Source organism: Nansenia antarctica, assembly GCF_963989245.1.
Source record: "Nansenia antarctica genome assembly, chromosome: 2".
Classification (NCBI taxonomy): Eukaryota; Metazoa; Chordata; class Actinopteri; order Argentiniformes; family Microstomatidae; genus Nansenia; species Nansenia antarctica.
The window spans coordinates 62102068-62115961 of NC_137675.1; the positions used below are offsets into that span (position 1 = coordinate 62102068).

Genomic DNA, 13894 nt, shown 5'->3' on the forward strand with positions numbered 1-13894 from the left:
ATAAATCTAAGGAACAAAGCATGTGCTCCTCTAACAAATCATTCATATACTGGCAGGGAAAAAAGCTAATAATAAACTCAATATTTTACACATTGTTATTCAAAATGAAACACTTTTCCAAAATATACATATTCTTAAACCTTCCTCTGTTTTTAAATAAACTATTTAAACTATTAAACTTGATTGTATATGGTTGGACTTGAGACGTGGCTGTAGAAGACAGGGGAAGTGGCCTTCAAGTGATGTACATAGCCATGGAGACAGGCCCAGAGATTTCCACACTACACATGTCCAGTGTTCGGGTCAGGGGGTAAGGAGATGACCAGGGATCCATCTTGCCAGGGAGCTGAGGAGGAGTGCTCTCCCATCCACCAATGACTTTCCCTGGGACAGCTCCCATCCCTGGTCCCTTCTCACCCCCAAACACCCAAGTCCTGACCCAGGCTCTTTGTCCTTTCTGTGGCTGATCCTCTAGAGGTCAGATAGAACTACTCTGGCCTCTTTTCCACCAATGCAAACCTAGTTCTAGTTCTGGGCTGGTTGTTAGTGCCAGTTCGCAGTTGGTTCAACTTGCGAACCTTCTAAGAACTGGTTTGCTTTTCCACGGGCTAGAGAGCCACGTCATTACATCACTGTATACGACTGGTCCAACGTATTTGTGCTGCTTGTTGCGATTGCTATGGACGGCGATTACGTTCAAGAAGAAAGGTAATTACAGAACACGTTTTGATTATTATTAACACTGAAAGTAAGATGTTAGTGTTAGCCTTTGTTGTCAGATAGCTAGCTACCTAGCATTGACTACGTTGGTATTGATTGGTTGTTGGTTATGATAATCCTGCCCCCCAGCCCCTGATGTAAGTGGTTCTTGGTTCTAGACCAGACAATTGTTGGTGCCACTGTGGAGGTAGTTTTCCTGGCTGAGAGCCAGTTCTTTTGCTGTCGAAACGTGAAAAGCTGGTTCGATATTAGGCACCAGCTCAGAACCGGCCCTCAAATTGCCTTGGTGGAAAAGAGGCCCCAGTATCCTGGACATGTTTAAGGAGCAATTTTCATTGGCACTGATTTCCAGTTCCAATCAAATCTCCTGCAATCCTTTTGGAATGAGACACATCAGAACACATTGGAATGAGTATATCCGATTTGTACATACCATTTGTCTGTGTCAATGTTTTAACTATAATATGTCATCTTGCTTGTTAAATACCACCATATAGTAAAGATAATGCTGATGAGTTGAGGTGGCTGAAAGAGCCTGTGTATGACTGGCAGTTATACTGAGCCATGCATGTTGCCACTGATATACAACCATGACCATGTACATCTAGATTGATCCAGATTTGCACATTCATACTATGAGTCGTACTGGACATTCTTACATCCATACAGATGAGGCTGAAATGAGAAGACACGTCCCTATGTAAAGAGATGCAGCCCATTTAAGACAGTGATATGGGGCTATTCAATGGCAGGGGTTATATGGAGACATACAGAAAAGTACTGTGACAGAGGACCATATTGGGGGTGGGGGGTACAGAGGTAGGGATGAAATAAAAGGAATTCACACAGTGATGGGGTAAGAGTGAGGCCTGGGTTTAGGCATACATTCACAGCTGCAGGAAGAGGTGGGTCAGTGTGGGAGCAGTGCTTTCCCAGAACACAGGAGGAGGAGGTGGATGAAGAGGGAGAAATACTAGCATTTGGGACTCTTTCAGAGGGAAAAGAACAGACAAAATGAAGGAAGGACGAACCGGGTGGTCACACAGACGTAGCTGACCTAGCTGACCACACATAGCTGACATAGCTGACCTCCCATTTCTCAGCCTCCACATGGAGTGACAGTGTCACCGAGCATGAACATAACACATCCGATGTGGTGCAAGATACATGACCTCCACACTCTTTACCATCTCACTGCACGCACGCACGCATGCACACACACACACACACACACACACACACACACACACACACACACACACACACACACACACGATGAATGGGCCAAATGTGACAAGTTTAGGACCTGCAGCAGCCAGCACTCTTCATCTCCTTGTTGACATAGTCCTGGAGCTTAAACTTCTCACTAGGCTCTTTCGTTGACCTGTGCTTCAGCTCTCTGCGAGAGAGAGAGAGAGAGAGAGAGAGAGAGAGAGAGAGAGAGAGAGAGAGAGAGACAGAGGATAAGAGGGGAAGACACAAGAGGACAAGAGGAGGGGAGCAGGGGGGAGACAATTACGGAGAGAGAAGAGTGGGTGAGACGAGGAGCAGGAAGAATTGTAAGAAGTATGATGGAGTTCCAGTAGGGGACAGGCAAGGATATCAAAGAGAGACCACCACTGTCAGACGGAACTGCTTCTCGTCACACTAATCATCAAGTTCAGCAAGTACTGTAGGAAGGAAGGCTGTCCCATTTCTCACTGAAATCCTCCATTACTTATATTGTGGCATACTCACTTTGCCACAGCAGTGAAGGCTAGCTCCACGTTGAGGCCTGACTTAGCACTGGTCTCCATGTACGGAACCCCAAACTCCTGCACACGCGCAACACGAAAATAAAGAAAATACACTTGTTTTATAGTTCCCTTTGACCCTGGAGGTAACATCTCCAACACATACTGTAAGCCTACTTGGAAGTAATCCACATGAATAGCGACAACATCTCAGCAGCCAGGGGGAGACTATAGTGTAGTATCTCACATTAAAACAAATAAGAATAGCTGATTCTGCAGTGGATAAATGAGAATATGATGCGACAAAGTGTGTCCCAGTCAGTGTGGTGACTGGGGAATTCGTCTTTAGCCCAGAATAATGACTTAGATAATGTGTTTTTCTCGCTAGACGACAACATCTAGAGAAGGTTAGGCAATCAATTCAATCTTTGAAGAATACATACACTCCTTTTCTATAGTAGAGTCATACATCTCATAAACTGAGCCTTCCATTTTATTGTTTATCTTGCATTTTTGCAGATGGTGCATTTTCCCCACAACAGTGAAAATCAATAGCAATCAGACCATGGGAATACTGAGTCATGGGGGGGGGGACTCTGGGGAGAACGAGAACAAGAGAGAGAACGAGAGAGATAGCAAGCATTGTCTAGGGTGTTGTTATCTCTTTATGCACCTGACACTCACCTTGGCCAGTCTCTCACCATCCTCTCTCTTCACCACCCTCTCCTGTGTGGCATCAGCCTGGGGACAGAGGTTGACAGAGAGCATACATCACCACAACACCACAGGCTCACAGTACTCAGTGTTCTTGTTTACCCTCAACTCGCATTGTTATAGGGAGTGGTTGAGGATCAATGTGGCAGCCCTCTCACTCATAATCATATATGGAGGGGTTGATTAGGTGATCTGAGGCACCTGGGGAGTGGCTTACTTAAGCTGGCTGCTCCCTTGATTCTCCCTCTTCTCCTCCTTCCACCAGGTTTGGTTGTTTTGAGCTTAGGCTCGCTTTAGCTTTACTTTTACGTTAACACACCCTACAACATCTACACTACACCTTCCACTCATCCATACACTGCATTCACTACTGATGATACTGACTAACATATCTATTGTTACTTTAAGTACTTTAAGTTAGTTTTTTAAATAAATACTTTGTTCTGATTTAAAGCTGTGTGGTCTCCCCTTATTTTGTGTACAGTGCCTTGAGCCTGGGCTGTGTGAAAACACAATGCAGATTGAATATTTGATTAGAGTGACGATTGTTAATGGATCTAAAATCTGTCTTCGAATTCTGATAAGAGGATCAATCATGGTGTGCAGGGAAGCTAGACTAAGCTCCTGAACGATAGACATCTGTTCTCAGCTGGTATACTGTGTGTACTGGACCTCTTTTAGTCATAATCATACTATAATATAAAGTCTGTTCCACTACTCCTGCATATTGTCTTATCTGTTATGTCTGTGCGTTGCTGTCTGGTTGGATTAGATACAGTATGACATCCCCGGAGAGTAGAGAATATTGTTGTTGTTTTGGATAAGGAATACATTACTATATAGAAAAAATAGATCCAACAAGCACTCCATTGCTTGCAAGTTGTTGTGTCTGTGTGTTGTTGTGTCTGTATGTTGTTGTGTCTGTTGTTGTGTCTGTATGTTGTTGTGTCTGTATGTTGTTGTGTCTGTATGTTGATGTGTCTGTGTGTTGTTGTGTCTGTGTGTTCTGTATGTTGTTGTGTCTGTTGTTGTGTCTGTATGTTGTTGTGTCTGTATGTTGTTGTGTCTGTATGTTGTTGTGTCTGTATGTTGTTGTGTCTGTTGTTGTGTCTGTATGTCGATGTGTCTGTTGTTGTGTCTGTATGTTGTTGTGTCTGTATGTTGTTGTGTCTGTTATTGTGTCTGTATGTTGTTGTGTCTGTTGTTGTGTCTGTGTGTTGTTGTGTCTGTATGTTGTTGTGTCTGTATGTTGTTGTGTCTGTTGTTGTGTCTGTATGTTGTTGTGTCTGTTGTTGTTGTGTCTGTATGTTGTTGTGTCTGTTGTTGTGTCTGTATGTTGTTGTGTCTGTTGTTGTGTCTGTATGTTGTTGTGTCTGTGTGTTGTTGTGTCTGTGTGTTGTTGTGTCTGTGTGTTGTTGTGTCTGTATGTTGTTGTGTCTGTTGTTGTGTCTGTTGTTGTTGTGTCTGTATGTTGTTGTGTCTGTGTGTTGTTGTGTCTGTGTTGTTGTGTCTGTATGTTGTTGTGTCTGTTGTTGTTGTGTCTGTATGTTGTTGTGTCTGTTGTTGTTGTGTCTGTATGTTGTTGTGTCTGTATGTTGTTGTGTCTGTATGTTGTTGTGTCTGTTGTTGTGTATGTTGTTGTGTCTGTATGTTGTTGTGTCTGTATGTTGTTGTGTTTGTTGTTGTGTATGTTGTTGTGTCTGTATGTTGTTGTGTCTGTATGTTGTTGTGTCTGTGTGTTGTTGTGTCTGTGTGTTGTTGTGTCTGTGTGTTGTTGTGTCTGTGTGTTGTTGTGTCTGTGTGTTGTTGTGTCTGTGTGTTGTTGTGTCTGTGTGTTGTTGTGTCTGTATGTTGTTGTGTCTGTATGTTGTTGTGTCTGTTGTTGTGTCTGTATGTTGTTGTGTCTGTGTTGTTGTGTCTGTATGTTGTTGTGTCTGTGTGTTGTTGTGTCTGTGTGTTGTTGTGTCTGTGTGTTGTTGTGTCTGTATGTTGTCGTGTCTGTGCTGCCGTCAGACGACAGGTGTGACAACAGGTGTGTCTGGATTTAGGTATTTCCCATGATGCCTCACCTTGTTGCCCAGCAGCATCAGGACCACATCCTGCTGGGTGTACTCATGGATCTCTGTCAGCCAGGCCTGAGAAGACGAGCACAGAGCAGAAATACTCATGATACAGTGAAAGAGGAATGACAGAGGAAACAGACAAGAGACACCTATTTTTAGGACAGTAGGGGCATCCAATCCAAAAAGATAGGAGAAACAACATGGAAAAAGGCTGATGCATTTGAAAGATTATTAAGAAGTGGAGGAGAGATATGCAGAGAGAAATGCAGCAGTCTGTGAAAAAGAGAGAGAAGGAGTACCTAGGGCAGAGGGATGAGAGAGAGAGAGAGAGAGAGAGAGAGAGAATGTGTGTAAACAAACATTGAGCATCAGCAGACTAATAAAAAGCCTTCCCCTGCATCCTTGGAGAGATATGGGAAATCATAAAGCTTTATGACATTCTAACATAGAGTGCCGACCCGCACAATCATCACATGGAAATCCAGACACCTCATCACAACATTAACACCAGTCCTGTCCATAGCGTGCCAAGCAGCAATGACCGGGCAATCCATCCAGTCATTGTTAATAGGTTTTAAATCGACTGGGGGCACAGACCCGCCTGTGCCAAAAATAATATCCCTCATCTCAGCACTCCAGGGCGGCATAGCACCATTACAATGCTTAATTGTACCCCAGGTGAAATACTCCATATTGGCTTTCTGACTGCTGCCACAGCAATCAATCTTTTTCTTATTTTGCCCATCGACCAAGAGCTGTTTCCCCCAGGTTGGGTCTGTTGTAATTATGTCTGTTGATGACCTGATTGTGAATGAGTGAGTGAGTGAGGGGGGAGGAGGGAGGAGGAGGGAGGTGTGAGGAGACCGCTGTGTGTTTATGGATGTCTCAGAGGAGCTGAGTGTGAGGAGGCACCTGTGTGTTTATGGATGTCTCAGAGGAGCTGAGTGTGAGGGGACACCTGTGTGTTTATGGATGTCTCAGAGGAGCTGAGTGTGAGGGGACACCTGTGTGTTTATGGATGTCTCAGAGGAGCTGAGTGTGAGGGGACACCTGTGTGTTTATGGATGTCTCAGAGGAGCTGAGTGTGAGGGGACACCTGTGTGTTTATGGATGTCTCAGAGGAGCTGAGTGTGAGGGGACACCTGTGTGTTTATGGATGTCTCAGAGGAGCTGAGTGTGAGGGGACACCTGTGTGTTTATGGATGTCTCAGAGGAGCTGAGTGTGAGGGGACACCTGTGTGTTTATGGATGTCTCAGAGGAGCTGAGTGTGAGGGAACACCTGTGTGTTTATGGATGTCTCAGAGGAGCTGAGTGTGAGGAGACACCTGTGTGTTTATGGATGTCTCAGAGGAGCTGAGTGTGAGGAGGCACCTGTGTGTTTATGGATGTCTCAGAGGAGCTGAGTGTGAGGGGACACCTGTGTGTTTATGGATGTCTCAGAGGAGCTGAGTGTGAGGAGGCACCTGTGTGTTTATGGATGTCTCAGAGGAGCTGAGTGTGAGGGGACACCTGTGTGTTTATGGATGTCTCAGAGGAGCTGAGTGTGAGGAGACACCTGTGTGTTTATGGATGTCTCAGAGGAGCTGAGTGTGAGGGGACACCTGTGTGTTTATGGATGTCTCAGAGGAGCTGAGTGTGAGGAGGCACCTGTGTGTTTATGGATGTCTCAGAGGAGCTGAGTGTGAGGAGACACCTGTGTGTTTATGGATGTCTCAGAGGAGCTGAGTGTGAGGGGACACCTGTGTGTTTATGGATGTCTCAGAGGAGCTGAGTGTGAGGAGGCACCTGTGTGTTTATGGATGTCTCAGAGGAGCTGAGTGTGAGGGGACACCTGTGTGTTTATGGATGTCTCAGAGGAGCTGAGTGTGAGGGGACACCTGTGTGTTTATGGATGTCTCAGAGGAGCTGAGTGTGAGGGAACACCTGTGTGTTTATGGATGTCTCAGAGGAGCTGAGTGTGAGGAGGCACCTGTGTGTTTATGGATGTCTCAGAGGAGCTGAGTGTGAGGAGACACCTGTGTGTTTATGGATGTCTCAGAGGAGCTGAGTGTGAGGGGACACCTGTGTGTTTATGGATGTCTCAGAGGAGCTGAGTGTGAGGGGACACCTGTGTGTTTATGGATGTCTCAGAGGAGCTGAGTGTGAGGGGACACCTGTGTGTTTATGGATGTCTCAGAGGAGCTGAGTGTGAGGAGGCACCTGTGTGTTTATGGATGTCTCAGGAGCTGAGTGTGAGGAGGCACCTGTGTGTTTATGGATGTCTCAGAGGAGCTGAGTGTGAGGAGGCACCTGTGTGTTTATGGATGTCTCAGAGGAGCTGAGTGTGAGGAGGCACCTGTGTGTTTATGGATGTCTCAGAGGAGCTGAGTGTGAGGAGGCACCTGTGTGTTTATGGATGTCTCAGAGGAGCTGAGTGTGAGGAGACACCTGTGTGTTTATGGATGTCTCAGAGGAGCTGAGTGTGAGGGGACACCTGTGTGTTTATGGATGTCTCAGAGGAGCTGAGTGTGAGGAGACACCTGTGTGTTTATGGATGTCTCAGAGGAGCTGAGTGTGAGGGGACACCTGTGTGTTTATCACTACCTATCTTCTGCCGTAGACTAAGACCCATCTCTTCAGACTACACCTTAACTGTCCCTCCTAAGACCTCTTCATCGACCTCCCTGTACAGTTTCTTTACTGCAAATTAAAATAGCTTCTTCTAGCATCTATCTATGACTGCCCTGGCCCTAGCATAGATTACTGTTTCTTGCGATGACTGATGGATAGAAGATTCACTTACTTAGACAAATGTACTTGTAAGTTGTTGTTGTAAGTCACTTTGGATAAAGATATCTACTAAATGGCCAAAATGTAAAATGTGAATGTAATTGATTGTCATAATGATTTCATCATCAAGTCAGGGTCAGAACAATGCCACTGAGACAGTGTGGGAGAGGCATGGGAGACGTACATACGCATGCATGCACGCACACGACACACACACACACGCACATACACGCACATGACACACACACACACACACACACGCACACGCACACGCACACACACACACACACACACACACACACACACACACACACACACACACACACACAGAAACTAAGCTGAACCCACCTGAGACTACTGGATTAAAGAGTAGATGAAATATGAGTGAGTGTGCAACTGAATAACAATATGAAGTCACCCAGTGTCCCATGTTGACAACAGTGAGGCAACATTATTATTATTAAACCTTCATTTAAGCTGGGCCAGTGAGGCAAACATAATACAACCACAGAAAACGTAATTTGTTACCACCTTGGTCACATACTGATGTCCTGTAAGTGAGGAGCCTATTACATCCTCTCATACCAGGGGTCACGGGGGGATGGAGAACAGGAAAGGAGGCTTCTCAAGGTGATTGGTTTGCAGCCTAGGGCCCAGTTCAATATGTGACAATAACCCCCCCCCCCCCATTCACCCACCCACCTCGCCTCACAAGAACCAACCCACTCATCTGTAACCTACTCACACCAGCCCACCCCAACACAGAGGGAGCCCCCACTATCCTGCGCATCTGGTCCCCAAAGGACCTAGACACATCAAAGAGAATGATGCATGAGCCATAACAATGATGCATGAGCCCACCCGATTAGAATTACACAGCCATACTGATGCAGGTGCACGGTGGGGATAGCTGTTTCTAAACCACTTTCAAAAACAGCTTAAAGTACTGATCGGAAATAATAGTGATTATGTTACAACAAAAAAACTTGACGCGCACTCTCTCAGAATTACCCCTATTCCCTTTCCGATTACTTCGCAAGCAAATGTATTTCAACTGTGATGAATATCACCAACACGCCCTATGGAATTCTCTTTTCAACCCCCTGTGTCATTGGTGTAATAGTTGATTGTCAAATGTTAATTTAACATAAAGGGCAACATTACTCGTGGCAGCATTGTGTGTGATGACACCCTGGTGATTAGGATTCTGATGGGCTGCTGTTTTACATGCAAAGCAGGATGCTCTGTGTATGTTAAAACGCCTCCTGCTATGGTGTTATCTGAGAATAGGGAACAGCCTCTTTGAAATATGTCTTGCAGTGGGGCTTAAATAGTGTTGTTTGATGGCTATTGTCAAAGGCTTTATGTTTTGTCCACTGCAGAGCAGTGGCAGTATTTCCATTACACGTCTATGTGCCACTAAGCTCCCACATTTATTTTTAACTAACCCGGATGATTGTGTTGTTCTGTCCGGCCACAAAGTTCACAACCGGCAAGGGAGAGCTTCTTTTTTATTTAATTTGTGTTCTAAAGTGTAGGTGTCCCCTGTGTGTGTGCCTGTGCATTGCAAACTCATTTGGACATTTGTTGGCTCGTATAAGAGCAGAATTTAGTGTATTGCCTTTCTCCCAAACAAAGGCATCATCAGTCACCCGGGAAGCTAGTGTGCTTGAGTGTGCTTCAGCTTCTGAACTGAGAGTTTGTATGTTATGTGCTTAGAGCTAATGAGGTCAGGGATGTTTAGCAATTTGATCCTCTTATTCTCTAAGCAGAGGGTCTTTAGCCAAATGATCACCCAGAGGAGGGTTTTGTTTGGCATTGGTTTGGAGAGGGAGGGGGAAACCCAGCATCTGCAACTCAGCCTCCAGACCACCTCTACCAGCTAGAGAAGGCCCTCTGAGAGCCTGGGAATATACAACCAGACCCTATACAACATTCACCCTGTTAAATGGTGGGCATTGGGGACATTTGTGGGATATTTGTTTGTGTTAAGCATGAAAAACAAGTAGCTATTAAGAAGTAATGTTCATAGATGAGGTAACAAATATTATGCCAACTGTTTCTGGAGTCATCATTTTGTACATCACAGAACTGAGTGGTACAGAGACAACCACATCAGGACCACGGCTCCTACAACTCAGCAGTCATCAGTCTCACCACTCATCTAGCTATGAACAACATGACCAACATTATTGATGAAATCGATCAGTTGACATTGAGAGATTTATCACCAAATCAATATAGTACATGATTTGTATTGAGAAATTGACATATTCTAAAGTAAAGGTCATGGTATTGATCTATTTTCGTCACTGGATTGACTGGAACAGCGGAAGTGTCACATCAGTCATCCACAAGGTCCACTTTATCATGGCCACACACTACACACAACAAACCAACACAGAACCTCACCAATCTGGCAACCTTGAACATGAAGACCTTCACTTGTCTTCCCTCACCAGAACTCAAATTTGCTGGAATAAACCCTCTTCATCCATTCAACAGATTGCCAGTAAATGTCTCCTGCCATTTAGATTTGTAATGAACCATAACCAGTAATTAGACATCATTGAGCTGTTTATAGACATTATTCCTTCATGGGTAATTTCAGCACATCACCATCATTATTTCCAGGTGTCAGAGTCGTGTTGGGGAATAGAAACTATCTTCTATCATAGAGGGGAAGAATAAAGTCACCATTTGAAACAGTATTCTGATTGAATTTCTCTATTTGGTTTCTACTCTACATACAGTAGGTAGGGGTTTAATAAGGTACATGCCGACACTTCGGCGGGGTACGTCTAAGTCTGATTGGCTGTTAAATACTGCCCTCTGATTATCTGTTAAATACAGCCCTCTGATTGGCTTTGAATACAGCCCTCTGATTGGCTGTTAAATACAGCCCTCTAATTGGCTGTAATATCAAGTTCAGGTTACAGTTCATGTTATCTTTTCTATGCTGATGTTACTTGAACATTGTATTGAAATTGTTTCTGTGCCACAGTCAGTATGATGCCAATCCACTGATTAAAGTCAATTGAAAAATGTGATTGAATAAATTGTGTTATTGATGACCCAATTGGGTCTTATCTGGAGCTGCGTTGAACATTTCCCCCGCCATGTTCATCAGTCCGCTACATTCGAAGGGAAACTCCTATACTCTGATCGTTTCCATTTAAATGGTTTTGGATTCCTTGTTTTGTGGGGAACACAGGGATATTTGGTTTTTAATTTACACACTGCCACAGCGAATCCACAGAAAACCGATGATGATTCCCCGACCCGTGAAACAGCTAATTTTTTGGGGGGTATACAATTTCCCTTTGTATTGGGAAATGAGTGCGTACAAAGTACTGATATAGTGAATTAAAATAGTAAATACAATTTAAAAATCATTATTTTTTGTATATTTGTATGGTTGTCACAAAATCCCACGGCACACCTGGACTTGCCTCACGGCACACCAGTGTGCTGCAGCACAGTTTGGGAACCACTTTGGTTCTAAATGAGAGTACACACCAGCTCCTGGGCACAGCATTCTACGTGGAGTTTTACTATTATCTGAAATGGGCCTATGATGGGGAATCTGAAGTGACTGAGATTAATAGGAGCAGTTTTAACAGCTCATTTAAAGAGCCACTGTGGCCTTGTAATAGGTTAGGAATGCTAAACAAATACACAGCTACTTGTATGTAGACTTGTTCACCCCCCCCGCGACAACATGATTTAGATGGGCAAGGTTTGTTTTATATTAGGCCATTAAGTGCTTTTTAAATGATTGAAACAACCAGACAACCAGAGCATCTCTATCTCTCTGTCTCTCTCTTTCTCTCAATCACCCTCAGCATCCATCTATGACTGTGAGAGAGGATCCATTAGATGTTGTCACAGTTAGCACTGAAGGCCTACTTGAAGTAAAGCAATTAAAAGTAGAATTTCAGGGGCGTGTCAGAGGCTAAATGTCCCCATCTCTTTCCTCTCACTCCCCTCCTACACTCTCGCTCCACCTCTCTCCTTCTATACAGTATCTTTCTCTCCGGCTCCCTCATTCTCAGTGTTGACATCAATCGATTTTTCACGCCAGCTTTAGTGTTACAGCTCCTTTATGACCAATTACAAGGCCTTTTATCAGACCGGTGAAGACGAGGATACTTGATTTGCCAGACACTGTAAATAATTGAAGGCATCAAATTGAGGTCCTGCTCTCCACTGCTCCCCAGACTTGAATTGACAAACATCCCACCAAGAATACTGCTACTGGTATGATGAAATGTGAAGAAAGGAGGATTTCGAAAAAAAAATCTAGAGAGATTAGAAAGACGTGACCATATTGCTGAAGGTCAGTCTTTCAGGTCCAAGTCTACTGCTGGTTCACTGAAAAGAAGATTGTTGGAGCCATCTCTCTCTCCATAGCCAGTCATCCAGTAGCCCATGATGCATCTGGCATGGTAATGCTTTCTTATTCTGAGAGGAGGAAATGACACATTCCTATGAGGCAGGAAGTGTGACACGCTGGGGTTATCAGAGAGGATGGGCCAATTACAACAGCATGGTTAGAACAGTCACCAGGGTCCTAGGGAGTTTAATGACACACTACTAACCATGATTAAATGGGGCTGGGCTAGGCCCTTCAGACTAAATGCAGTATCTATGGCCAAAGTAACATGCGGCGAATTGTGGCAGGATGGTGAAGTGACAGAGTGGGCAATCTATTTATGGTGCCCTGGCATCAGCCACCTATTCCTCCAACAGAGAGGCAGTTGAGAAATGCAGTCTCAGCGGCCAATGGATGAGATGCATTTACAGTCTTTACATTTATCTCACAAACCAATAAAACCCCCAGACATGTCATGAAATGTCGTCATTCCGCAAATGTATTTTTGTTGAATGCTGTAACTGGATGAAATTGTGCAAATCTAGGCCTAAACAAATTGTGTTTCTGAACAACAGCAACAAAATAAAGTTCGTTTTTTTTATTTCACCTAGAGCAAATCATTACATCTACTGTATAGTACTTCTGTACTCGTGAAATCAGTGTGTTAGATGGAGAGTATGTTAGAGAGAGAGAGAGAGAGAGAGAGAGAGAGAGAGAGAGAGAGAGAGAGAGAGAGAGAGAGAGAGAGAGAGATACAGATGGAATGAAAGTGAAACACACACAGGGACTCCTCCAGATTCCCATCAGAGTGACGGATGGTCTGGTTGTGTGGGGCTGTGGAGGTCTTTGGTCAGGGCCCAAGACACACAGAGATGGAGGGAGGAAGAGACGCATGAGCTCAATGACTAGCTGATCTGCTAACCTCCCGCAGAGCACAGAACAGTCCAAAAAGAGTGAGAGCGTGGTGGAAGAGAAAGAAAGAAAGAGCCCAAAGGGGTTATGTGACAGACATAAAGACAAAGAAAAAGAGCGACAGAGAGGGGAGAGTGAGAGATAACAAAGGAGTGAAATGGAAAATCATGAAGGACGAGAAACCGGGCGAGAAAGAGAGAACAGACAGGCATGTGCATGAGCCTCATCCATTGTGAGGCTCCTCCTAGCAGACAGTGGTTTGACCTGATGTGACAGTTGAGAGTACGTGAGGGCACTGTCAACACCCTGTTTGTTTTTGTTTTCCCTATTTACTTAAGCAGGAGGACAGAGCTACGCCCTTGATGTCCCCACGGCCTAGCTTTGAGGGAGGATGACAGGGGGCTCTCAGGGGTGAATTTATGTCCCGATAGCTTTCCCAACAGAGTATTACTGCTGTGGGAGCGAGAGCGGGAGGGAAAGGCACCATCCAGTAAATCATTTCTGTGTGTATCATAGAAAAGGTTGGGTTTCATTAACTCTATTTATATTTAAATCTCTTCTTCAGGCTGGTGAATGATTCACAATTGAACGATCAGAAGTAGCGCTT

At 44.5% G+C, this 13894-nt stretch overlaps 1 protein-coding gene across 1 annotated transcript in view; it reads right to left on the minus strand.

Moving 5' to 3' along the window:
- Positions 1 to 2019: 2019 nt before the first annotated feature.
- The window catches only part of LOC308149587 (ras-related protein Rab-26-like), a gene marked incomplete at both ends in the record, with an annotated part of 74562 nt that continues 62687 nt past the window's right edge, over positions 2020 to 13894 (minus strand). Inside the window, 4 exons of the mRNA XM_080522451.1 lie at positions 2020 to 2119; positions 2458 to 2534; positions 3138 to 3194; positions 5237 to 5302. Coding sequence (XP_080378577.1) covers positions 2020 to 2119; positions 2458 to 2534; positions 3138 to 3194; positions 5237 to 5302 — 300 coding nt within the window. The remainder of the gene's footprint in view (positions 2120 to 2457; positions 2535 to 3137; positions 3195 to 5236; positions 5303 to 13894) is intronic.